This window comes from Lontra canadensis, unplaced genomic scaffold (genome assembly GCF_010015895.1).
Source record: "Lontra canadensis isolate GAN:19392208 unplaced genomic scaffold, GSC_riverotter_1.0 scaffold54, whole genome shotgun sequence".
NCBI classification, from domain to species: Eukaryota; Metazoa; Chordata; class Mammalia; order Carnivora; family Mustelidae; genus Lontra; species Lontra canadensis.
In genome coordinates, this window is record NW_022631048.1 from 1,651,976 (window position 1) to 1,679,733 (window position 27,758).

The window sequence follows — 27,758 nt, forward strand, 5'->3', positions numbered from 1 at the left end:
TTGTATTGAGTTTAAAATTTTATGTAGCCAAAATTATCAACTTTGATGATTTAATTTCAAAATTTTTGGGGGTAGAGAAGAGCTTTCCTCAACCTAAAACTGTAACATATTTCTTTCATCTTCTTCCAGTGTTTTAATGGTTTCATTTACTTAAAATTTAGTTTGTATTTAGATCTTAGAACTTAATAGGATTATATGTAGGTCATATTTCCTCTTTTTCTATATGGATAATCAGTTTTCCCAATACTGTTTCTTAAGTAATTTATCCTTTTCCCATTGATTTGAGATTTTCTCTGCATTATGTAACAATTTTTCATTTCTTTGTATGGCTGTTTCTCTCTCCATTGGTTTTAGATGTTAATATCATATTTTAAAAATTTTCTTTTTTTTTTTAACTTTGTAGGCTAAATAGTCTTCCTTCCACAAAAAATTCTGGGCTATTCTTGATCATATACTCATCAAGATGAATTTTAGAATCAACTTATCAAACCTTTACTTTTCCTCTCCCTGTTGCCCACCCTTCCGAACTATGTTTGATGATGGTATTCAATTTTGTTTCAATGCTTCCCAGGGCTGGTCAAGGGCTTCCTTGTTGAGCTAGCACTAATCTTTTTCTTGCCTCTTTTATACAGATAATTATTGTTATTAGAGGTAGTTATATTCTATAAAATGAACACCTAGTTAGTGAATACTGAACCATTGCTTCTAGGGGAAATAGAGGATTAAGTTCCTGCCAGTCTTTGGTCACACATTTTTGACTACTGATAAATACACATAATGTTGTTAAGTGTGTGTTTTTGTTTAAACTCACCTTATTTAATATATATTGATGTTTCATTAACTTTGAACTTGGTGCATAGCATTATAATTTATATACTTATAGTCATGCCTGAACAAAGCTCAACTAACATATTTTCTCCATGGGGCACCTGGGTGGCTCAGTCAGTTAAGGGTCTGCCTTCAGCTCAGGTCATGATCCTGGGGTCTTGGGATTGAGCCCCTGTGTTGGGCTCCCTGCTCAGCAGGGAGTCTGCTTCTCCCTTTCTCTCTTGCCCTCCACCAGCTTATGCTGTCTCTTGTCTCTCTCCCCTCAAATGAATAAATAAAATCTTAAAAAAAAGGGGCGGTACCTGGGTGGCCCAGTTTGTTAGGCGACTGCCTTCAACTCGTGTCATGATCTCGGGGCCCTGAGATCGAGTCGCCTATCAGGCTACCTGCTCAACGGGAGTCTGCTTCTCTTTCTTCCACTCTCCCTGCTTGTGATGTCTCTCTCTCTCTGACAAATAAATAAATAAAATCTTAAAAAAAAAAAAAAAGGCTCATCATAGTCTTCTTGCACTTAGGAACACCAGACAGCACTTCCGCCACCACTCTTGGGACGATGTTTTTTTGTTTTTTTTTTAAGATTTTATTTATTTATTTGAGAGAGCGAGACAGAGCCTGAGCAGGGTGGGGACAGAGGGAGAAGCAGGCTCTCAACTGAGCAGGGAGCCGATGTGGGACTCGATCCTACGACCCTGGGATCAAGACCTGAGCTGAAGGCAGATGCTTAACTGATTGAGCCATCCACGCGCCCCTTGGGGGCCGTTTTAAATGGTGAGATCACCAAAACAAGCACAGAAATGTGAAAATGTGACACTAAATACACCACATAAAGGACACTTGCTTACAGTGTGAGACCTGAAGCAAGAAGGCCAATGCGTTGCCTACTTTGACTTCAGATGGGAACATGTACATCAAGTGACTGAAATTCTTCTGCCTTCTGTGCATGTCCTGGAATGAGTGCAGAGCTGTGCTGTATTGGTCTTGGAGTTAACGAGTAATTGGACTCTCTAATATAGAATCTGCGAGTAATGAGAATGAACTGTGATTTCCCTCTGAAGCTGCAGCCGCGTGTGTGAATAATTAATCAGGGAAGGCTTCAGAGTGACAGTATTTGTCAAAACACTGCAGGGGGCATCCCAGCAAAAATGATACTTCACCTGTTGCTCATCAGTTTAATATAACTTACTTGTTTTTTAATTTTTGAAAATCAAGGTTTTACATGTACTTCAAATCTGTAAAGTTAATTATGAAAAACAGTAGCCTCTTATGTCTCTCTGCCCCTTTCCTTTTTCCAGAGATAACAAATTTCAGTTCTCTGAGCTATTTCTTTTGGTTTTTACCTCCAGATCTCTAACTAAGGTGATTATGATGCTACTTCTTGATTTTGTTTTTAGGCGTTATCTGTAGGATAAAGACTAGCTTTGTCTTACCGTCATTCCAACAATTACACATATACTTTCCATCTTACCAAATGGTAAATTTTGCTAGACCAGTTCAGTACTTACATTGTTAGGATTTTTTTATTCCATTGCTGCCCCACACACCTTTTTGTTTTTCCCTTCTGTTAATATTTGGCTTCTTTATTTACTTTCTCAATATCTTTCCTTAATTCGTTCCCAACTATACCATAAGTGTAAATATTTCAGCTATTGTGTTAGTATTTTCTTTACTATCATCCCAAGGATTCCTTTCATTATTCTTCTCCTTTAAGATCCTCTATTTTCTGACACCATATCTTATTTCTTATTGTATTTTTGGTGGAGCATATCCTCTAGAAATCATTTTCCCAAGAAAGGATAGGAACGCAAAGTTTTTGAAAATTTGATTGATTAAATATATTCTTTTTCTTCCTTTCTTTTTTTTTTTAATTTTATTTTTTATAAACATATATTTTTTTTCCCCCAGGGGTACAGGTCTGTGAATCGCCAGGTTTTTTTTTTTTTTTTTTTAAATATATTCTTTTTCTACCCTCACACAAGACTCATGGCTTGACTGGGTTTAGATTTAAAAGAGAAACAAATTTTCCTCTCATAATTTTAAGGTTTTTGTTCCATTTTTTTTTTAAAGATTTTATTTATTTATTTGTTAGAGAGAGAGAGAGCGAGCAAGCACAGGCAGACAGAGAGGCAGGCAGAGGCAGAGGGAGAAGCAGGCTCCCTGCTGAGCAAGGAGCCCCATGTGGGACTCGATCCCAGAACACTGGGATCATGACCTGACCGAAGGCAGCCGCCCAACCAACTGAGCCACCCAGACGTCCCGGTTTTTGTTCCATTTTAATGTTTTAGTTTCCAGTACTGTTGAGAAGTTCAATGACATTCTGCTAGCCAGTCCTTTCTATATGCTTTTTTCTCCCTAGAAAGTTTTCAGATCTTCTGTTGGCAGAGAAAAAAATAAAAATCGTAATGTTCCAGATTCTTACATTGAAAATTTTTAGCACTTTGCTATTTTTAAATATTTTTTATTGAAGTATAGTTGAAATACAATGTTACATTAGTTTCAGGTGTATAATAGCATGGTGTGACAACTCTACGTATTATGCTATATTCACCACAAGTGTAGCTACTGTCTGTCATCATACAATGCTATTACAACACCATTTACCATATTTCCTATGCTGTACCTTTCATTCCCATGAATTATTCATTCTTGGTGTGTGTCTTTTTATTTGTATTAATTTAATTAAATTAGTGAATTTTTTTTTCAAAGATTTTAGTTATTTATTTGACACAGAGAGAGAGATCAGAAGTAGGCAGAAAGAGAAGGGGAAGCAGGCTCCCTGCTGAGCAGAGAGCCTGATGCGGGGCTCCATCCCAGGATCCTGGGATCATGACCTGAGCCGAAGGCAGAGGCCCAACCCACTGAGCCACCCAGGCGCCCCAAATTAGTTAATTTTTTGAATTTTAGTGTAGTTGATATAGAATGTTGCATTAGTTTCAGGTATACAATACAATGATTTGACAAATCTGTATATCATCACAAGTCTGTCACCATGCAATGCTAGTATAGTATAGTGTAGTATAGTATAGTATAGTGTAGTATTACTGACTACATTCCCTAGGCTGTGCCTTTAATTCCCATGACTTATTCATTCTGTAACTGGAAGCCTGTATCTCCAACTCCCCTTTACCCATTTTGCCATCCTCCTGCCCCTCTCCCCTCTGGCAACCATCAGTTTGTGTTTATAGATCTGGTTCTGCTTTTGGTTTGTTTATTCATTTGTTTTGTTTTTTAGATTTCACCTGTGGGTGACATCTTACGTGATTGGTCTTTCTGCCTGACTTATTTCACTTAGCATAATAGTCTGTAGGTTTATCCATGTTGTTGCAAAAGGCATGATTGCATCTTTTTTCAAGGCGGAGTAATATTCCTCTGTGTGTGTGTGTGTGTGTGTGCGCATCATGTTTTCTTTTTTTTTTTTTTTTAAGATTTTATTTATTTACTTGATAGAGATCGCAAGCAGGCAGAGAGGCAGGCAGGGAGAGATGGGGAAGCAGGCTCCCTGCTGAACAGAGAGCCCGATGCGGGGCTCAATCCCAGGACCCTGGGATCATGACACTGAGCCACCCAGGCACCCCTGCATCATGTTTTCTTTCTTTATTTATCTATTGATGGACACTGGGGCTGCTTCCATAGCTTGGCTCTTATAATAATGCAGTAAATAATGCAGTAAATATAGGGGTGCATATACCTTTTCACAGTGGTGTGTGCCTTTTTAAAATCTGTGCAGGACATGCAGAGGGCCTTTTCAATCTGGAAATTCATACCCTTCAATTCTGTGAACATTTTCTGAATTATTTTTTTATTAATGTTCTCTTTTCTCTTTTTGCTGTTCCCTCTTTGAGCAGCCTGTATTATCAGAATTCCTGGGCTGATCCTTTATTTTTCCTCCTTCTTCTCCATTTTTCACTTTTATTATTTCTTTTTGTTCTGTCTGGGTGATTATCTTTTTTTTTTTTTTTTAAGATTTATTTATTTGAGAGAGAGAGGAAGAGTGAGTGGGGAGAGGGGCAGAAAGAGAGAGAGTGAGGCAGAGTCGTCCTCAGACAGACTCACTACTGAGCGTGGAGCCTGAAGCGGGGCTCAATCCCAGGACCCTGAGATCATGACCTGAGCCAAATCAAGAGTCTGCTGCTTAACCAAATGAGCCACGCAGGTGCCCCATCTGATTTTGATTTTTCTAACCTTTCTCTTAAATTTTCATTCTTGTATCTTTTTCTAAAGTTCTAAGATCATATTTTTATTCTCTAAATATTTCTTACAAGTATCTTTTTTTGTTCTATTGGTGCAAGTTCTTCATATTTCTGATGGTGTTGATAATTTTTTATGGAGGTAAAATTTGCATACATTAAAATTTGCATACAAAATTTGCATGCATACATTCTTTTTGGTATATAGTTCCGTGAGTTTGGACAAATGTACACCATAATTAAGGCACAGAACACTTTCCTTACCCTTAAAATTTGTAGTCATTCCCTCTCTTCATCTCCAGTTTCTCCCAGCTCTTACCTATTTCTTATCTTTTGCCTTTTCTAGAATGTCATATTGATGGAATCATAATGGTAGTTTTTAAAAAAGTTCTTTTACCTGCCTGATATCTTTTTTCTTTCAGTTTCTTTTTCATGTTTGCTTTTGTCTCTTTCTTGATACAGTTTTCCCTATATTTTGCTGATTTTTGGCTGTTCTACATGATAAGAGATGGATGTTAAAAGAACTGTTTGGAAACTGCATTCATGGGTAGAGCTTTATTATGGGCTGAATTGTGTCCCCTCAAATGCATATGTTAAAGTCCTAACCCCTTGATCCTCAGAATGTGACTATTTTTGGAGGTAGGTCCCTTAAAGAGATAATTTATGTTAAAATAAGGCCATTCTGGTGGTCCTTTGCTGATTGGTGTCTTTTTTTTTAAACATATATTTTTTAAGATTTTATTTATTTATTTGAGCAAGAGTGAGTGAGTGAGAGAGAAAGCAGAAGAGGGGGGAAGTTCAGAGGGAAGCCCATTCCCTACTGAACTGGGAGCCTGATGCAAATCTCAGTCCTGTGGCTTTAGGATCATGACCCGAGCCGAAGGCAGATGCTTAACCAACTGAGCCACCCAGGTGCCCATAACTTGTGCCTTTATAGGAAGAGGTTAGGAGAGATATCAGGGATGTACTCCACAGAGGGATGACCAAGTGAAGAGGCAGCAAGGAGGTAGTAATCTGCAAATGAAGGAAAGAGGCTTCAGGAGAAAATAAACTTCCTAATATCTTGATCTTGGACTTCTAGACTCTAGAACTGTGACAAAATAATTTCTGTTGTTTAAGGCCCTTAGTCTATGGTATTTTGTTATGACAGGGCTAGCACACTAAAGTAAGTCTTCTTGACTGACAAATTTCAATATAGGATAATATGGCTGGACTTTTATGTATGAATGACTACTATCAGTATTTTTCATTATTTTCTCTTGGGTTGATAAAATTCTTCCCCAAAGAATAATTTTCCAGTAAGCTCATTTGACATGAAAGCTAGAGAAGAAAGGGATTTGGAGGCTTAGCGAGTGGAGAGGATTTGCAGTAGCTGTTTTGGGAAGAGATTGTTGTTGGGTAGCAATGAATTTGAAGTTAGGCAACTTAATTTTGTAGGGGACAAAACAGATAGCCCTCTCCAAAAAGCTTGATATTTATGTTGCAGTGTGTTGAGTGACAAGGATGGTAAGGGTCCTTGAAGTCATGGTGTGTACACTCATTAAGGGAACTGAATTAAAAACGGACAAAAGTTTCAAGTAGATGTTTAGTAAAAAAAAAAAGACATGATAATGGCAAATAAGCACATGAAAATGTGCTCAACATCACTTGTCATCGTGGAAATACAAACTAAAACCACTTTGAGTGTATTGCCCAGTTTCCAAGATGGCTGTAATGATCCTTTTTCCCATAGCCCCTTGTGTGAACACTCCCTGACTCTGCACCAGTTGGCCTGTGTGACTAATCGCATATGGCAGAAGTGATAATATGTTGCTTCTGAGATTAGGTTATAAAACACTGCAGCATCCATCAGGGGCACCAAGAAGCCCTACTTATCATTGCTGCAGTGGGCCTACGTAATATTTTTTACAGTGTTCCATTATGACAGTCTACTAATATATTGTGGCAAAATGTGAGGACATTTTTTCCTCCATTCTGTCCTGTCTTTCCTTCCATAAATATTTATTGAGTTCTTACTACATTTCAAGTGCTAGTGTTTGATGTTGGAAATACAGAATGAAAGTCTCTTTTCTCAAGACTTTATCATCTGGTTAAGACTGACTAGTAAGTCACAATTCAGAAGAGTGCTATTGACAGAGACTTGCTCAGGATGCTGCCATGAGCAGGAATGCCTTCTAAGGATGTTGACTTAGGAAAGATGGAAGGACTTGCGTAGGTGAGACAGGGCAGAGGATTATTAGAGTCAGAGGAAAGAGCACATACAGCGGCCTGGAAATGTGAGCGATTTGAAAGAAGTATGACCGGTAAGACATTTCTTTTTTTGCAGATTGAAATTGAAAAGGTGGACAGGGGTGAAACCGTGAACAATAGTCTCGTTTGCAGTTTTAGGAGGAAAATAGACTCTCACCTTCATGAGGGAAAGGACCATGAATGAATGTGTGAATGAACAAGAAAGTGGCATAATGGGTTCTTCATTTTGGAAGATTACTCTGGAAGCAGTGTTGAGAATGGATTGGTGGGGACGGAGGTTAGGCAGAAATAGGTTAAGATGCTTTTGCAGGCAGTTGGGACAAGAAATGATGAAGGCCTGAGCGGAGGCAGTACCAGGGAACTGGGGAAAATCAAGCAGATTTAACAGAAAATTGATGGCTGATTGAATGTGGGGAGTGAAGAAGAAGACATGCCTGGGAAGGTTCTAAATTCTATCTTAGAGCAGTTGATGATGCCATTAACTGAGATAAGGAAGAGAGGAATGAGAAACAGATATGGTTGAAAAGATTGGGCCAATTTGCATTTTGAAAAATAATTCTGGCAGCATTATGGAGGGTGCCTTTTCTTTTTCTTTTCTTTCTTTTGTTCTCTTCTTTCTCTTCTGTTCCTCCTCTCCTCTCTCTCTCTCTTTTTTTTTTAATATTTTTTATTTACTTATTTGACAGACAGAGATCACAATTAGGCAGAGAGGCAGGCAGAGAGAGAGAGAGGAAGGGAAGCAGGCTCCCCGCTGAGCAGTGAGCTGGATGCAGGGCTCAATCCCAGGACCCCGGGATCATGACCTGAGCCGAAGGCAGAGGCTTTAACCCACTGAGCCACCCAGGCACCCCTTCTCTTCTCTTTTTAATGTAGGCTCCACGCCCAGTGTGGAGTCCAGCAAGGGGTGTGAACTCATGGCCCTGAGGTCAAGACCTGAGCTGAGATCAAGAGTTGTATGCTTATCCAACTGAGCTACCCAGGTGCCCCTATGGATGTTGTTTTGAAGAGAGCCAAGATTGAAGCCTGGCAGAAGATTTAGTAGGTTTTTAGAGTAACTCAGGAGAGAGTTGATGGTGATGTGAGCTACAATGGTGGCAGTGGGGATGAGAGAAGAGAAGCGAGCCAAGAGATCTTTTTGAGAAAGACTATGCAATGAGTGGTTCTTTATTAAATTTGAGGGGTGCAAAAAGAGAGGGGGTTGAAGAATTTTGTTTGGGTTTTTGACTTGGGTAACCAAGTGGGTAGGAGTGCCATTTACTGATTCAAGAAACACAAGACAAGTTTGGGGAGAAGGTAGAAATGATACTGACACGAACTGACATTTATTGAGCACCATGGCTAAATGCTTGTAAGGCAAGGTTTCATTTAATTTTTTAGTATCCTTCTGAGATAGGCCCCAGTATTTTCCCAGTCTTACAAATAGGGAAATCAAGGTAGAACAAGGTCATAAGTACTAAATAGAGTAACAATTTGAACCTAGGGTGATACTCTTAATCATAATAGTAATTGTATCTTTCGGTTTTCCCCGGTAGATCATGAAATAGGAGGAGGAAGGGATATGATGCCTCTCATGTTGTATCTTCATAGAATGATTAGCACATAGTAGGGATAAAGGTTGTTTAATGGGAGCTTTTACTCATGTCCTACCTTGTGTACCTATTCTACTCACTCTGCCACAGCTCTAGCTCACCCTCTTTTTAAAAATCTTCCCAAGAACCACTCATGTAAGGTATTTGGGTTTGTGCTAGGCTTTACTGAATGAACCTGGTAATTTTGTTTAGGTACCACATATAATGTAAAATCTAATACTAACTCGTGTAATATATTTAAAAAAGGTCTTTGAGCTGTCTTGTTAATAGAAATTTTTGCTAGGTAGCTTTTCTTCTGTCATTTTTCGTCAGCTTCCTCTCTCTGTCTGATTTTCCTTTCCATTCAGGCTGCTTACCTTTATCTCCAAATGCCCATTGAGTTCTTTGGCAGAGCATTTTCACTATGTCTTTAACTGTGTCTTTTTTTTTTTTTTTTAAAGATTTACTTATTTATTTTAGAGCGAGAGAACACAAGAGCAGGGGGAGGGGCAGAGAGAGAGAATCTCAAGCCTACTTCCCACTGAGCACAGAGCCTGAGCTGGGGCTTGATCTCACCACCCTGAGATCATGATGTGAGCCGATATCAAGAGTTGGATGCTTAACCAACTGAGCCACTCAGGTGCCCCTAACTGTCTTTTCCCACCATATTCAAGCTCTCTCCAGGATAGAGAAAAATCAGCTATCTGACTTTGAAGATTCTGGTCTCTTTTAATGATCTTAGTAAGTTTGGGCTGCTATAATAGAATATCACAGACTTATATACAATAGAAATTTGTTTCTTATGGTTCTGGAGGCTAGAAATGTGAGATCAGAGGGCCAGCATGGTTGGATTCTGGTGAAATTCTCTTCCGGGTTGGGGGCTGCTTACTCCTTGCTATGTCCTCACATGGTGGAAGGGGGGCAAGGAAGTTCTTTGGGGCTCATTGTATAAGGGTACTAATTCCACTCACGATGGTTCCAACCTTAAAGGTCCCACTTCCTAATATTATAACTTCGGGGGCTAGTATTTCAACTTACGAGTTTTGGGGGGACACAAACATTCAGTCCATTGCAATGATCATATGAATTATTAAGTATATGAGTTCTTCCTCCCTCCCTCACCGCTTCCCTGTGTGACCCTTCAGCTAATTCTTAGTGAGTGCCTACTGTATGCCAGCCACTGTTCTGGCAGGAGATACAAGACAGACAAGTCCTGCCTTCACTGAGGTTACGTTCTAGTGGAAAAGACAGTACAATAAAAAACATATCTGGTAATGTGAAGTAATGGTAGGTGTTATAAAGAAAACTAAAGCATACTGAGATCCAGAGAGGTGCTGTTTGAGATCGGATGATCAGGCAAGGTTTCTCTGAGAGTGCGGTGTTTGAGCAGAAATTTGAGTGAAGTAAGCAAAACATGCAAATGTGTGGAGGAAAAGAGTTCCAGGACTAGAGAATAGCAGGTGCAAAGGTCCTGTCACATCTCGGATTCTCCAGAAAGCAGATGTTGAGACAGAGTTGGAAGGACAAAGGATTTATTGGGGAGTAACACCCGTGAAAGGGAAAGGAAAGAAATAGGATTGGGCAGATGAGCCATCAGACTTGCATGCACCTGTCAAATTCAGTACACCAAGGAGAGCTGCAGTGGGTGGAGGAAATGAACAGGCCTTTCTGCCCACCTTTGCTCAGTCATTTGACCAGGGACTGTCCTGAGAACAGAGCACTCTCAGCTGAGTGAGGAAAGGTGGACCTTGAGGAAACCAATGCTGGAGCTGTAAGTTGACCATGCTTCTTGTAGGTTGGGCAGAAATGCCTTTCTTTGAAGGGGAATCTTGGTGGTCCAGCTCTGTTTCTGCCATAGGCCCTAAAACAGAAATATGCTCAGTCTTTTCGAGGAACTGCAAGAAGGCTAATGTAGCTGGGGAAATCTGGGCGGGAGGGATGGGGTCATGGCCGGAGAGGTAGCAGAGGGCTAGAGCAAGCAACATCTGTGGGCTTTGGGAAGATGCTGGGTTTCATTCTAAGTTTGGTAAAAAGCCATTAGAGGATTTCGAGCAGAGGCATGACATATGTTTTACATTTTGAAAGGATTGCTCTGCCATAGCCATTTTATCTGTTTATCTATTGCTCTACAACAGACCACTTCAAAACTGAATGGCTTAGAACAACAGTGGCTTATTTTTTCTCAGAGTTCTGTGAGTGTCCTGCTAGACTCACCTGAACTCACTCACCTGGCTGGATCTGAGTGGGTTTTTTTTTTTTTTTAAGATTTTATTTATTTATTTAACAGATAGAGATCACAGGCAGACAAAGAGGTAGGCAGAGAGAGAGGAGGAAGCAGGGCTCCCCAAAGAGCAGAGAGCCCAATGTGGGGCTCGATCCCAGGACCCTGAGATCATGACCTGGGCCGAAGGCAGAGGCTATAACCCACTGAGCCACCCTAGGCACCCCCTGGATCTGAGTGTTTTTTTTTTTTTTGTTGTTTTTTTTTTTTTAAAGCCATACTTCGTGATGAACTGTTGAAAGCTATCCATCTGTGATTGGGAATGACCCAAGTAGGCAAGTATAGGAAAGACTTTTCCTCTACCCTCTTATATTCTTGCTGGGGCCTGTGAATTAAACTGATGAAAGATGTGTTAATAGGAGAAAAAGCATACACATTTTATTTGATGTTAATATTTCTATGTGACATGGGGAGGCTTCATGGAAGGAAATGAATACCCTAAAGAAGAGATTCTTATATATCATTTTAACAAAGAGTGATATATCATGGAGATATGACAAGACAAAGGAAAAAGGGCTTTGGGCTAGGAGCAGTAAATCGTGGGAAAGTGACTAGGAAATATATTGAGAAAACTAATGGAAGTTAAGGTTATTTTAGTAAGGTTTGTACAGATTCATTTCTATCACTGATGGTAAGGATGTGCCTCTCTTCCTGGGAACAGGGAGGGTACCTTTCTCTGGGAAATTTATAACCTGAATTTAGGTATAAAGGTATAAAGAGAGCCTGCCTGCTTCTGCTATTTCTAATCAGTATGCCAAAGTGACATATTTTGGGGTGGTATGTTCTTTTTTTTTTAATTTAATTTTTTTTTTTCAGCATAACAGTATTCCTTGTTTTTGCACCACACCCAGTGCTCCATGCAATCCGTGCCAGGTGGTGGGTATTGGAGAGGGCACGGATTGGATCTGAGTGTTTTAAGATGGCTTCACCCATAGGTCTGGACCTCACCTGGGACAGCTACAGACTGGGATGGCTAAGCCTCTCTCCATTTGTTCTTTCGTCCTCTGCTTTTTCATCTGAAGGTGGAAGTGTTCCAAAAAGTCAAGCCCTACTGTGTAATGTTCCCTTGGCTTAAACCAAGGCAGTTGTCCAAGCCCAGAGTCAGCATGGAAGGAGAATGTACAAGCGTGTGGATATCTGGAAATGTGATTCATGGAGGCCACTGCTGTAACAGTTACCACATTGAACATTGTTGTAGTTACTTCCCTTTCTCTGATCCTCTGCTCATCAGTTTATCTTCTGTGTATAATTTAGTTTCCTACATACGTTTGTTTTCAAAAAATAATGCACCAGTCACATAGACTTCACATATTTCCTACTGCTGCGATAGCAATTTTTTACTGTAAAAGAATACATTGGCTGGTTTCAAGGACAAAATGCCCTTTGCTTATTTCTTCCTAGAGCAGTGTGGCCTGGGCACCCTCCTAGTTAAGAATGATTGTGCCACTGTGATACTTCTCAAGACTGTAATGGTGTATGTGTAAATGTGTGACTCCGGTAACTTCCACTGGTGATGGAGCTGCATTGAGATTTTTTAAAAAATTGTGTTGAACTAAGGAATTCTCATTCATTGCTGGTGGGAATGCAACATGGTACAGCTCCTTTGGAAGATGGAGTGGAAAACTAAACATACTCTCACCATACTATTCAGTAACCGGTACTCCTTGATAGTTACCCAAATGAGTTGAAAACTTAAGAAGCAACATGGACGGGACTAGAAGAGATTATGCTGAGTGAAATAAGTCAAGCAGAGAGAGTCAATTATCATATGGTCTCACTTATTTGTGGAGCATAACAAATAGCATGGAGGACAAGGGGAGATGGAAAGGAGAAGGGAGTTGAGGGAAATTGGAAGGGGAGGTGAACCATGAGAGACTATGGACTCTGAAAAACAATCTGAGGGTTTTGAAGGGGCCGGGGGAGGGAGGTTGGGGGAACCAGGTGGTGGTGGGTATTAGAGAGGGCACGGATTGCATGGAGCACTGGGTGTGGTGCAAAAACAATGAATACTGTTACGCTGAAAAGAAATAAAAAATTAAAAAAAAAAAAGGAAACTTAAGTCCACACAGAAATGTGCATACAACATTTTAGCAGCTTACTTCATAACTGTCAAACCTTGAAAACAATGAAGGTGTCCTTTAGTAGGTGGATGGTTAAATAAACTGGTGTATCAAGGTAACGGAGTATTATTCAGCACTGAAAAGAAATGATCTATTGAGCCATAGAGGAAACTTAAACACATGAAGAAGCCAATCTGAAAAGGCTACATGCTGTATGATTCCAACTATATCATGTTCTGGAAAAGGCAAATTGTGGATACAGTAAAAAGATTGGGTTCTGGAGTTTTGAGGGGAGGAATGGATGAGTAGTCAGAACACGGAGGACTTTTAGGGCAGTGAAACGATTCTGTATATAATAATGTTTGGTACATTCCATTATGTGTTCATCTAAGTCCATAAAACGTACAAGACCAAGAGTGAACTGTAAATTAAGTGACAGGGACCCTTCAGTGTATCTTCATCAGCTGTAACAAATGTGTCTCTCTGCTGAGGGATGTTCAAAGTGGGGGAGGTTGTGCATTTGTGGGAAAAGAGGTACACGGGAATTCTTGGTACTTTCTGCTCAGTTGTACTGCCCAAATCTAAAACTGCTCTAAAAAACAGTCTGATTTAAAAATGTACTGAACCTGTAGTTCATCATTTTCTCCCAATAATTCAGCTTGGTATCAGGCATTATGATATAAACTTTGTAAACCATTTGGCAAGAATGTAACGTTGTGATTTAATGTTGATGTTAAATGTTTTTAGTGAATTAATGATATAATTGTTGACCTATCTACTTATTTTTATAGCTGGTGGGTGAAGAGAAAAAGGACATACACATTTGATTGTTTAATAAACTTTTAAAAAATTCATATTGTCTCCCTGTCTTAATATGGAACAGGTATGTGGAGGTTTTTGTTGTTCCTTTTTTGTTGTTTAGTTCAGTATTTATTTATTTTTTAGGACTTTTTTATTATTATTATTTTTTACAACAGTTTCAGGTTTACAGCAGAATTGAGAGGAAGGTACAGAGAATTCCCATATGTCCCTTGCGATCACACATCCCCCCTTATCAGTATCCTCCCACCAGAGTGGTATGTTTGTTTCAGTTTGTTACATCATATATATATATATATATTATATATAATTATATATATATATATATTATGTTCAGTTAGTCAACATATAGCATGTCATTAGTTTTTGATGTAGTGCTCAACGATTCATTAGCATATTAGCATAGTGCCCTAAAAATCCTTTGTGTTCAGCCGGATGTTCCTCCCCCAGTATTTTTATTTTTCATTATTATAATAATTATTCATTATTATTATTTTTCATTAGACAAACTGCGGACTTCATTAACTGTGTATCAGCCCTTGTAATTTTTACAGGTTGACTTCACTGAATCAGGTCAAGGTTTCTGTGTTACATAGAAAGCAGAAATATTGTGAAGGAAAACATATGTTTTTGGTAGTGATGCAGATTACTTAAAACACAATACGAAGAATTCTGCATTCTTCCTCCTGAAAATTAGTAATCAGTACTCTTAAAATATTTTCTGTGTTTTGCCAGATACTGACAATATGAAGCCCTTGGAGGGTGTAAAAATTCTGGATCTAACAAGGTTTGTATTGGTTTTTCTGTGTTTTGGTGATTGAAGTTTTCCCTTCTTTCCAAAAAAAATACATTTATTTTTTGAATTATATTGCTTACTATCAAAGTTTTAGAAAGGAAAACAAAAAAGAAAATTTTTTATATTTCATAATTCTAAGAGCAATAAGTATATTTGTGCATTTTTTCCAATCTGCATATTTATATATAACTTTTAAAAACAAAAATTGGAGCCATATTGAAATTATAGTCTTGGGGGCATCTGGGTGGCTCAGTGGGTTAAAGCTTCTGCTTTCGGCTCAGGTCATGATCCCAGGGTCCTGGGATCGAGCCCCGCATCGGGCTCTCTGCTCAGCGGGGAGCCTGCTTCTTCCTCTCTCTCTGCCTGCCTCTCTGCCTACTTGTGATCTCTCTCTGTCAAATAAATAAATAAAATCTTAAAAAAAAATCCTTAAAAAAATTGAAATTACAGTTTTGCCCACATTTAAAAGACAATGTTGTATTTTGAGTGTTTTTCTGTGTCATTCAAAATTCCAGAAAAATGTGAGATGATACTTTATTATATAGTTGTCATAAAATTACTCTTCCCCTAATATTTCACAATTACAAATTAAGTTTCCTTTTTCATAAATCCTTGCCTCAGGAAATCTTAGAATTTCTTCCTTAGCATAGAATTCTGGAAGTGGAATTACTGAATCAATGGGAATATACTTTTTTTGAAAGATTTTATTTATTTCTTTGAGAGATAGCGCGGGTGCTCATGATGGAGGAGGGGCAGAAGGAAAAGCAGGCTTCCCACTGAAGGGCTCGATCCCAGGACCCTGAGCTCATGACCCCCAATATCATAACCTAAGCTGAAGGCAGATGCTTAACGGTGTCACCCAGGCACCCCACAGGAATATACTTTTTTTTTTTCTTTTTAAAGTTTTTATTTATTTATTTGACAGAGACACAGTAAGAGAAGGAACACAAGCAGGGAGAGTGGGAGAGGGAGAAGCAGGCTTCCCACCGAGCAGGGAGCCCAATGCGAGGCTCCATCTCAGGACTCTGGGATCATGACCTGAGCCAAAGGCAGATGCTTAAAACTGAGCTCCCACGTGCCCTGGGACTATTCATTTTAAAGCTCTGAATACATGGTGCCAAATTGCTTTTTTTGAACAGTTTTTAAAAATTTTAATTCTTACTATAATTATATGAGTTTATCTATGTTAGTGAGCTATTAAGAATTAATATAAAAATCTGCAAGGTGGTAATTATTTATCATTGTTAATATTGTAGAGTACTGGCGGGACCTTTTGCTACTATGAATTTAGGAGATCTTGGAGCAGAAGTTATAAAAGTGGAAAGACCAGGTAAAGCTATTGCTCTCTTTAAAACATAGAAACTAATACAAGTTTTTCTTTTTTAAAGATTTTATTTTTAAGTAATCTCCACCCAACGTGGGGCTTGAACTCATAACCCTGAGATCAAAAGTCACATGCTCCTCCAACAGAGCCAGCCAAGCGCTCCAAACTACTACAGTTTTTAGCTGTTTTTTTAAAAAAATAACTATATGTCTGTATATGGGATGATGGGAGAATTGAAATGATTATTTTTTTTCCTCTCCATTCCTTACTTTCCTCTGAACCTATACTAGTGATTTCTTCTTACTCATTTTTAAAAAAATATTTTATTTATTTAACAGAGAGACACAGCAAGAGAGGGAACACAAGCAGGGGGAGGAGAGTGGGAGAGGGACAAGCAGCCTTCCCACCAAGCGGGGAGCCCGATGCGGGGCTCGATCCCAGGATACTGGGATCATGACCTGAGCCGAAGGCAGATGCTTCACGACTGAGCCACCCAGGTGCCCCTCCTCTTACTTTTTATAAGTGCCAGGTTTTAAGGCTTTAGCCAGGCCCTTCACACATACCTGAAAGCCTCCAGTAGAGACTGAGATGCACCATGCAGTGACAGTGATGCTAGACTTGCAGTGACAGGCACAGGTCTAACACGAGGCCTGTATTAATTTATTTAATCTCTGCTACAACCTTGTGGGCTGACCCTGTATTATTCTGAGATTATAAACACAGAGAAACAGAGACATAAAGCAGTTTGTCCAAAGTCACACAGCTGATCAGGAATATCCATGCACTCACCCTGGTCAGGCCCTCCTTAGCCACCCACAAGCCTACCATTGAGACTGACTTTAGGGCTGGCCTGACCACCCTTCCTTGCTGGGGGATGGAGGGAAGGCCAGGAAGAGGGGAGGGTAAAATGGAAGAAGCAGGACACACAGGAAGAGGAGAAGGAAAAGGAATCTGTGTCCTTCCAAAAGGAACCCAGATACTCCAATATAAGTCATTCTTTTCTGTTTTTAATAAAAGAAACATTTTCTCATTTTATAATTGTAAGCATTTTGAGAGAGGAACACTGAAACTGAGATCAGTTCTTTGGGTTTGTTTTTCATCACATCTTTCCCATTTTTCCTTTCCTCTTGGTCCACCAAATAAATCCATTCGGTGTACACAATTCTCACTTTTATTTGGTGCCTTCTTAGTATTTGGGTGTTTAGCTCATGCTATTATTGAAAGTTATTTCAGTACTTACTATTGAAGGAAATTATTGTATGCTCTTTCTCTCCTACAAGCACTTAAAGGGCAGAGTCCCTCTTCTCCATGTCCTCCGTATCATCCTATAAGGAGCTCGTTTTGGAAGGTTTCAAAACTTACCATTATTATTTATTCTTCAAGTTGGATCCTTATGGATTGGAACAGAATTACCAAATTAGTGAAAATGGCCTAGCCTTAATAGTATGCGTATATCTGCAAGACTCATAAAAGACTAGTTTATAATTACATCACCTTATTAATTTCCCAGAAGTGATTAAACACTATAAAGTAGAAGACATGGTGTAGAAGATTCAACTTTCTGCTTATTAGATTTCTTAGGAGGCTAAAACAATTAGCAGAAGATTCTCTGATCAGCATGGGGAATACTCTGTTATTATTATATCGTATTTATTTGACCCTGTGTTTATCAGGCTCCGGGCGGTGGAAGAGTCCGGTGAACCCTGCTTTCCAGATGTAACAAAAGCTTCATTTACCTGGTCACTGATGTTCATCACATTTGGTTGTTGTGGGATGCATGCTGAATAATGTTTGCTTTCTGGTTGAATACACTTTTGTCTTTTCCAGGTTTCATAAAACTTTGATTTCCATGTTATTATGCAGATTCAATACCATGGCACCTTCTCCTTTCAGCCATTGGGTCTTCCCGTCCTAGACAGAGCATCAGGTCTACTTTCTCTTGCTATTTCAGTTGATCACTAATCTAAATGTTTATGTTTATATTAATTTTAGAGATCATTATTCCCTCTTTATGTAGGCCTTATTTCTCCTTTGTACGTTTTCCTTTCTTCAGTAGGGAGTACCTTCCTTTGTCTAGGCCTTTACATCCCATAGCCATACACTTGGGATTGAGCTTTGTTCCTAGTAGGTCGTTGTTCATTGTTTTTTTCCTGATTGGTCGCTTTCCCTTAATCCTTCTGCATGACGCATTTTATTTATTTAATTAATTTATTTTGAAAGATTTTATTTATTTATTTGACACAGAGTGAGAGAGGAGAGAGAGAGAACACAAGCAGGGGGAGTGGGAGAGGAAGAAGCAGGCTTCCCACTGAGCAGAGAGCCCAATGCAGGGCTGGATCCCAGGACCCCAGGATCATGACCTGAGCTGAAGGCAGCCGCTTAACAACTGAGGTGCCCCTGCATGATGCATTTTAATGTTCCTATTATGTGTTTAACTGTTTCGGGTTTTGAGATAGTTATTCAACACAGATCTGAGGAAGAGTAATTTGGCAGGATTTTCAAAGTTCAGGAGAGAATTAGTCTTTTCTCAGGCCACTCCTCTAGTCCTTCCTTCCCGCTTGCTTGCTTGCTTCCTTCTTTCCTTCCCTCCTTCCTTTAAAAAAAAAAATTATTTATTTATTTGAGAGAGAGCGAGCATAGCAGGGGGAGAGGCAGAGGGAGAGGGAGAAGCAGAGTCCCCATTGATCAGGGAGCCTGATGCAGAGCTTAGTCCCGGGACCCTGGGATCACGACCTGAGCTGAAGCAGACACTTAACTGACTGAGCCACCCAGGTTATAGCTTTCTGATTTGGGACTTAGACTGTTATTATTTTTGTAATCAAAGAGCCCATAGATTTTCTTTCTCTTCTTTCTGTAGTTACTTAGCTGGGCAACGAGGGCAGCAAATGATTCCTTAGGCAGGAATATGAGGGCAGAGGTGTGTGTGGTCCTTTGTTCACTGCTGTTTCTACTCTGCCTGGAGCACTGTCTGTGATGTAGTAGGTGCTCAATAAATATTTGCTGAATGGATTGAATGTGTCAAAATATCTTTTAAGAAAAGCAGTCTGAGATTTTATACGAGATCTCCGGACTTTGAAATCATGGCAGCGAATTAAAAACTTTAAATTTTGTGTGGGTCCAATAAAACATCTTTCAACTGTCAGTTTTCCCAGTTGGTGACCTTTAGCCTTTATTTCTTGTCCATGCTGATTCTTTCCAGGGGCCACTGATCCTCTCTAAAGCCCTGGGTAGGAAAACCACGTAGGCCTCCAATTAAGATTCCTGACATTATTTCCACTTTGAGAGATGAATGTAAACATGTAAAATTACCTAATTTTAGCCCTACCTTGACGTTGCTTTATTTTAAGAAAATTAGTGTATTGAAAGCTTCAGGAGATGCTTAGCGAAATAAGTCAATCGGAGAAAGACAACTACCATATGATCTCCCTGATATGAGGGAGAGGAGATGCAACATCGGGGGTTAAGGGGGTAGGAGAAGAGTAAATGAAACAAGATGGGATTGGGAGGGAGACAAACCATAAGTGACTCTTAATCTCACAAAACAAACTGAGGGTTGCTGGGGGGAGGGGGGTTGGGAGGGGGGGTGGGGTTATGGACATTGGGGAGGGTATGTGCTATGGTGAGTGCTGTGAAGTGTGTAAACCTGGCGATTCACAGACCTGTACCCCTGGGGATAAAAATATATGTTTATAAAAAATAAAAAATTAAAAAAAAAAGAACTGAAGATAGAAGAGGCAGCTCAAAGTCATTTGACTGAATGCAGTTTTTTTGAGTTTCCTGTTTTATCTTTAAAATTTTGTATAATTTATATATTTTATTTTTCTGTGTACCCCATAGGTGTTTTAATACAAATCGTTTTTAATTACTTGCTGTCAATAAAAGTAATGTGCAAGAAGATGCACCATATTAATCAAGTAAGAACTTTGCCAAGTATAAAGAAAATGTGGATTATATGTGTCTACTTTTTGAAATGCACTGAGGTTTTCAGGGTGAATTCATATATAGTCCATTCTATAAATGTTCCATGGTCTGTGGAAAGAAAGTTGCAAGATCTGGTTTAAAAAAAAAAAAAAAAAGAAAGCTTCAGGAGAGTGGCTGGACTTTCTCTTTACTCTGAGAGGTCCTGTCTGATCCTGAAGATCCAGATTCACACCTGCCGTGAAGCCTCTTACTGGTTTATTCCTGGAAGAGTGCCTTTTTGGGATCGTATAGTTCACTTCACTTTTATTTTGAGCATGCTATTCCATTTGATGCTTACCATGATTTCTTTGTTTTGTTATTGGTTCATCTCCAGTTAGAGATAATGTGTCTTCTTTTTTTGTTCAGATTTTATTTATTTATTTATTTGAGAGAGAGAGTGGGAGAGCATGAGTGGGGGAAGGTAGGAAGGGAGAGGGAGAAGCAGACTCTCAGCTGAGCTGGAAGTCTGACAGGACACGGGGTTCGATCCCAGGACCCTGGGATCATGACCTGAGCCAAAGGTAGACGCTTAATGGACTGAGCCACCCAGGTACCCCTGGAACTAATGCTTCTTTTCTCCTCTGGCCTGTGTTCTGTTTTTTTCTCTTGGGAAGTTGTTGTTATTATTTTTTTAATAAATGAGTCTATTCTTTGGCCTCTGTTTTGCTTTCCAAAAGGTTATGTCTGCTTTTCCTGATCAGTTTTAGTGGTAAAGTCTAATGGGCTAATAGGTTAATTATATTATTTAGATTAATTATATTATTTAGATTATTAGAATTTCAAGTCTAACTCATATTCACAAATAGTCTCTTCTTGGGAGCCAGTTTTTAATTGTAATTACTTATATAGTGATTAGTTTCTTTTTTAAAAAGATTTTTATTTATTTATTTATTTGACAAAGAGAGAGAGACACAGTGAGAGAGGAACACAAGCAGGGGGCTGGGAGAGGGAGAAGCAGGCTCCCCGCCAAGCAGGGAGCCCGAAGCTGGGATCCATCCCAGGACCCTGGGATCGTGACCCAAGTGAAAGGCAGATACTTAACGATTGAGCCATCCAGGCACCTCATAGTGATTAGTTTCTGATACCAATATTTAATCAGGCCTTATAAGATCTTTAAATGATACTATTTTGTGCCATTTAATCATTGATGGATTTTCTGAGTTCTGTCTACATTGTCAGTTGCTTTTTTTGTTAAGGAAAATTTTTCTGTAACTCTATAGTTACAGAATCTAACACAAACATATGACTTGAAGTAGATGTCCAGAAAAAAACACCATTTATTTTGATGGTTTTAAACTTCTCCTCTGAAGCAAGACCTAGGTGACCAAAGTTTTATTCTAGAATACTATTGGAAATTAAATGAATCTGCTGTTCAGTAACTTATTTTGCCTCTCATGATTTGTTGCTATAACACAAATTTTTTCCTAATTGTATTGAGAAATAATCAACATACATCATTGTATAAGTTTGAGGCACATGGCATGATGGTTTGATTTACATACATCGTCACCACATTATTACCACAGTAGGTTCAGTTAACATCTGTCCTCTCATGGAGATATGATAAAGGAAAAGACAGAAGAAAAGAAAAAAGGAAAAAAAATTCTTCTTATGATGAGATCTATTAGTATTTGCTTTCTTAACAAATTTTCTATATAACATATAGCAGTGTTATATGTTACACCTTTTGACCACCTTCCTCCAGTTCTCTCCGCCTGCACCCTCCACCTCTGGTAACCACAAGTCTGCTCTCTTATTCTGTGAGTTCATTTTTTTTTTTTTTTAAGAATTCCACATATAAGTGAGATCGTACAATATTTGTCTTTGTCTGACTTATCTCATTTAACATAATGCTTTCAAAGTCCATCCATGTTGTCACAAATGGTAGGATTTCCTTATTTTTTATGGCTTAATAGTATTCCATTGTGTATATATACTACAACTTTATTGATGGATGCATGCATCAATGGGCACAGGTGTTTCCATACTTGGCTATTGTGTGTATAATGCTGCTATGAACATAGGGTTGCATATCTTTTTGAGTTAGTGTTTTTTTTTTTTTAAGATTTTTATTATTTATTTGACAGAGAGAGATCATAAATGGACAGAGAGGCAAGCAGAGAGAGGAGGAAACAGGCTCCCTGCGGAGCAGAGAGCCCGATGTGGGACTCGATCCCAGGACCCTGAGATCATGACCTGAGCTGAAAGCAGAGGCTTAACCCACTGAGTCATCCAGGTGCCCTGAGTTAGTGTTTTTGTTTCCTTTGGCTATATTCCTAGAAGTAGAATTGCTGGATCATATTGTAGTTCTCTTTTTAATTTTTTCAGGATCCTTCATACTGTTTTCCACAGTGGCTGAACCAACTTACATTCCTACCAGCAGTGCAGGAGGGGTCCCCTTTCTCCATATCCTCAACAGCATTTGTTATCTCGTCTTTTTGTTGATGGCCATTCTAACAGGTGTGAGATGATTATATCACTGTGGTTTTAATTTGCATTTCTCTAATGACTAGTGATGTCAAGCTTCTTTTTCTGTACCTGATGGCCTTTTGTCTGTCTTCTTTGGAGAAGTATCTCTTTGGGTCCTTTGCCCATTTTTTGATTGGGTTATTTGGTTTTTTATTTGAGTCGTGTGAGTTCTCTGTATGTTTTGGGTATTAATCTGTTACCAGCTATATGGTTTGCAAATATTTTTTCCCATTCTATAGGTTGTCTTTTCACTTTGTTGATGGTTTCCTTTGCTGTGCAGAAGCTTTTCAGCTTGATGGAGTTCCACTTGTTTATTTTTGATTTTATTGCTTGTGCTTTTGGTATCAAATCCAAAAGAATCATCACCAAGACCCATGTCAAGGAACTTTGTTCCTATGTTTTCTTCTAGGGGTTTTATGGCTTTAGGTCTTATGTTTAAGTCTTTAATCCTTTTTGAGTTAATTTCTGTGAGCGATGAAAGGTGTAAGCTACGGGTTCAGTTTCATTCTTTTACATGTGAGTATCCAATTATCCTATAACCATTTGTTGAAAAGACTGTCTTTTCTTCATCGAGAGCTCTTGGTTCCCTTGTCATATATTAACTGACCACGTATGCTTGGGTTTATTTCTGGGATTTCACAGAAACTTAAAGATTTATTTATTTATTTATGATGCCATTTTATTATAAAATCTCGCTTACCATTATTCTGGTTTAATTATTTAACAAAAATCTTTCACAGACTCAGCATTTCTTTGCACATTTAATGCCAAGAAACACAGAAAGAGCTGAACTAAACTACCAAAGCTTTTTACTTTTTGACCTAAACTGCCAAAGATTTTTACTTTTTGCTTGCCAAAAACTGAAAGTAGGTTTTTTTCTTTTAAATTTGCCATTTATTAAATCTGAAGACTGCTAAAAGGATATTTCTTTCTGGATATTGACTTTCAGGGATGGATTCCAGTGAGAGATGATACGGTAGGACTTAGTGAATAAGGTGGAGTTTGGAGAGTTGCAACAAGTTTTTAAGGCCCCTGTAGATTGCTTAATTCCACTGAATTGAGGTGATTTTGTGTAGGCATCTGTGAATGTGTATGATGGATGACTGTTGGTTTGAATGTCTCATGATGTTTAAGAGTTAAAAATTAATAGCTCATACTGTTATTTTCAGGAGCTGGTGATGATACACGAACTTGGGGGCCACCTTTTGTGGGGACAGAAAGTACTTATTTCCTCAGTGTTAATCGAAATAAAAAAGTAAGAATATAATTTCTTCCTTTGTTTTTTTAATATAATTCTTTTGTAATAACAAAACTTTTGATATTACCTTGGCTCATTCATTTCTATCCTTTTCTTGTTTATATAATTAGTACTTAAAAGAAGGTGAAATTTTATTCATTCACTAGTTACAAAATAGAAACAAGAGAGCTTTTTACTAATTTTCCTTCTCTACTAACTTATTTCATGAGAATTTATAATGGTTTATAATGGAATAATTTTATTAAAGAGAGAAATCATTTGATTCTTTACATTTTATTCTTTCAGAGATTGCTAATTGCCTAACACTTGGTATTATTATTTGAAAAAATTTTACTAGAATCCTTGCTATCATCCTAATATATCTCCATTGCAGATAAAAATCAGTAACGATAATTCAAATGCTTCTTCATGAGGAAAATACACTTTAACAGGAGAACATATGATATGAATGGCTTTCTTATTGAACTGTCAGTAATATGAAACCTTTTTATTATTTTAATATATATATTTTAATTTTTAGAGTATAGCTGTTAATATCAAGGATCCCAAAGGGGTGAAAATCATCAAAGAGGTACAGTATGCTCTGTGGAAGATATCTTACCACCTGGGTTGTAACTGGGGATTTGAACATGAGTTAAAGTGTTTTAAAACTTTATTTCATTGGCAATCGCTAATTTTCCTGTAAATGCCATTTAAGAATTTAACTTTACATTTATTGTAAGTGAAATTTGCTTTCTAATTTCTTATATGTTTTGTATAATATTTCTCTACCCTGTGAAAGTTTTCAGTCATAATACTATCTACTGTTGACTGAATGCCTACTCTGCATCACTCTTAGGCTTGGACACTTTCCATATATTATTCCCTCAGATCCTCAGGATTTGACTTGTAAATGGGTATTAGAATCCTCATTTTCATGGGAGGGCAGTAAGTCTCATGGGCTCAGGGGATGCTCCGAAGAGGACATAGCTTGTAAAGGGAAGAGCTGAGGTTTGAACCCGGTGATGGGGGTCCCATCACTGGAGAGCCCAAGCTTTTCTAACCTTTATTCAGATGGCTAATATGTCCAGAGCTGATTTCAGCACCTTTGCTTGAGGGGCAAGATTGGGTACTGGTTTGGTGCACCCTAGTTCTCCACTGCGGAGGTTCTAATCCTTCTTTCTTTACTTATTAGCTTATGTGACTTCAGGTAGGTGATGTCAGCTTTTTTTTTTTTTTTTTTTTTTTTTAAGATTTTCTTGCCTTAAAGATTGTTCTTGCCTTAAGTCTCCTCTTTCTGTTCTCTCAGTATCATCTTCGGTAGTCGCAGTTCCTGCCTCTTTGCTTCTATTTCAGAGCATTCTGATATTTTATCCTAAGTAGTCAAGGTTTCAGATTTGATTGAGCAAATACTTTGCAGTTTCATTAGAACTTCTCAATAGGTGGAATTCATAACTCTTGCTACTAATGCGTAAGTGTGCTTTTGAGTATTTTAGGACTGCATGTATGATTCTGACCAAAGTAAACAAATCTCCAGGACTTCCTTCTTGCTGTCCTTGGATCTTGCCAGTCTGTTACTATTCTACTTTGAATTACATTTACATTCTACCTTGAATTAACTTTCTTTTTCTTTTTTTTAATAATTAAAAAAAAATTTTTTTAAGGATTTTATTTATTTATTTGACAGAGAGGGAACAGAAGCAGGGGGAGTGGGAGAGGGAGCAGCAGGCCTCCCACCAAGCAGGGAACCTGATGCGGGGCTTGATCCCAGGACCCTGGGATATGACCCGAGCCAAAGGCAGATGCCCAGGCGCCCCTGAATTAACTTTCATTATGAGATTGATTTCTCTTCATGTCTGATTGATAATAGTAAAGTACATTTCAAGTCATATTAAACTTAAATAAATTGTATGGGGACATTATTGGTGTCTGTTGCTTTTAGCTAGTTCCATGTTTTTAGCTTTTAGTATGTTATGTATCTTATTGCCTAGGGAAAGAATTATTTTTTGCCTAGTCTTTTTAAGCTTTCTGGCATCGATTCCACTTTCAGCTTAAGAGTAGCAAAACAACATCTTTATTCAGACCGTGGTGGCTATGATTGCTAATATACTGAGTTTAGTTTATGGAAACAGTTCCAAAGTAGCATACAAAGCAATCAGCTGGATACATGAGAGCTTCAAAAAATATGACTCCTTTGTCTACTAGGCTAACTAGAAACAGCTTGAGCAAAAAACAAAACTCTGCTTAGAAAATCTATGTAGAGCCCAGTATTTTCATAACAATATGATTTATTAACTTTCTGACATATCATTTATATTTCAAATAATTCTCTATGTTAACTAGTTGACAGTCACAATATCCATATTGTGTGCACATGATATGTTCCAAAGAGCAATGTCATGGATTTTATTTTCTTTCTTTCTTTCTTTCTCTTTCTTTCTTTCTTTCTTTCTTTCTTTCTTTCTTTCTTTCTTTCTTTCTTTCTTTCTTTTTAAAGATTTTATTTATTTATTTGACAGAGAGAGAGATCACAAGCAGGCAGAGAGAGGGAGAATCAGGCTCCCCGCTGAGCAGAGAGCCCGATGCGGGGCTTGAACCCAGGGTCCTTGGGACCATGACCTGAGCTGAAGGCAGAGGCTTAATCCTCTGAGCCACCCAGGCTCCCCTGGGTTTTATTTTCTTATGAGAAATTCAGATGTACAAAATAGCTGAAAGAAGAGTATAATGAACTTTCTTCAACCCTATGCCTAGATGTAATAATGTTAATATATTGCTGTATTTGCTTATTTACATATGTATGCTTCTGTGTGTGTTTGTGTGTGTATTTTTAAACTATTTTATTTTTCTAAGATTTATTTATTTATTTATTTAAAGAGTGTGAGCAGGGAGAGGGGCAGAGGAAGAGGGAGAGAGAATCTCAAGCAGACTCTGCCCTGAGCACGGAGCCCAGTGTGGGGCTTGATCATGACTCTGAGATCATGACCTGAGCCATAATGAAGAGTCTGATGATAAACTAACTGAGCCACCCGGATGCCTCGTGAACTATCTTAAAGTGGAAGATAGGAAACTTTGTGCTGAAATCTTTCAGAATACTTTTCCTGCCAATAAGCATATTCTTTGATATAACATTTAAAAAATTACTTTATGTGTGTGAACCTGGCGATTCGCAGACCTGTACCCCTGGGGATAAAAAAATATGTTTATAAAAAATAAAAAAAAAATTACTTTATGATTTCTTTAGCAGTGTGGTTAAATTATTATCATCACTTTCCTTTCTATTTCTGATCTCCACTGCGTTCTTAAATTACATGTAACAAAGAGTCAGAATTAGATACTCTGTATTTCAACTTAATTTTAGTTCTTATTTACTCTTTGGCTAGATGGAGGATTTTCTTTCTTCTGTTTTAGAAAGAAAAAGATAGTAGCTTCTCTAACTCATACAAAATTGTGCTTGCTTTTTATTCTGGGCCAGATTCTAGGATAGTTTTTTAGGTGATTTGTGAGCGCTTAGATGAGGGAGAGGTGATCAGCAGTAAAACTGGAAACCAGTCCTCTCACTTTATTTCTTAGTAGATTATTGTATTTGGGAAATGCCAGTAAATAGCTGGGCTCCTTTGAAGCAATTGTCATACATAACACTTGTAGTTAGAGTGGGGAGCAGTGTAACTCAGAGGGAGTTTTTTGATGTTATGATTTTAGCACCCTTTTTTTTTTTAAAGATTTTATTTATTTAATTGAGAGAGAGAGAGAGAGTGAGAGAGAGTGAGCAGTGGGGAGGAGCAGAGGGGGAGAGAGAGAGAGAGAGAGAGAAGCAGACTCCTTGCAAAGCAGGAAGCCCAATGCAGGCTCCATTCCAGGACCCGGAGGCTGTGGCCTGAGCCGAAGTTAGATGCTTGACTGCCTGAGCCACCCAGGCGCCCCAGATTTTAACATTCTTGTGTTAGAATTTTCAGGAAGGATTAGCTGAAGCTTTAGGAAACAT

General features: G+C 38.5%; 1 protein-coding gene across 5 annotated transcripts in view; it reads left to right on the forward strand.

Annotated features, from left to right (window-relative positions):
• Positions 1-27,758, forward strand: part of SUGCT (succinyl-CoA:glutarate-CoA transferase) — a 763,713-nt gene that overhangs the window by 13,128 nt on the left and 722,827 nt on the right. For all 5 annotated transcript variants that reach the window (XM_032874961.1, XM_032874965.1, XM_032874964.1 and 2 more), the window contains exons 2-5: positions 14,726-14,777; positions 16,043-16,116; positions 23,709-23,794; positions 24,318-24,368. In XM_032874961.1, the coding sequence (XP_032730852.1) occupies positions 14,726-14,777; positions 16,043-16,116; positions 23,709-23,794; positions 24,318-24,368 (263 nt within the window). The remainder of the gene's footprint in view (positions 1-14,725; positions 14,778-16,042; positions 16,117-23,708; positions 23,795-24,317; positions 24,369-27,758) is intronic.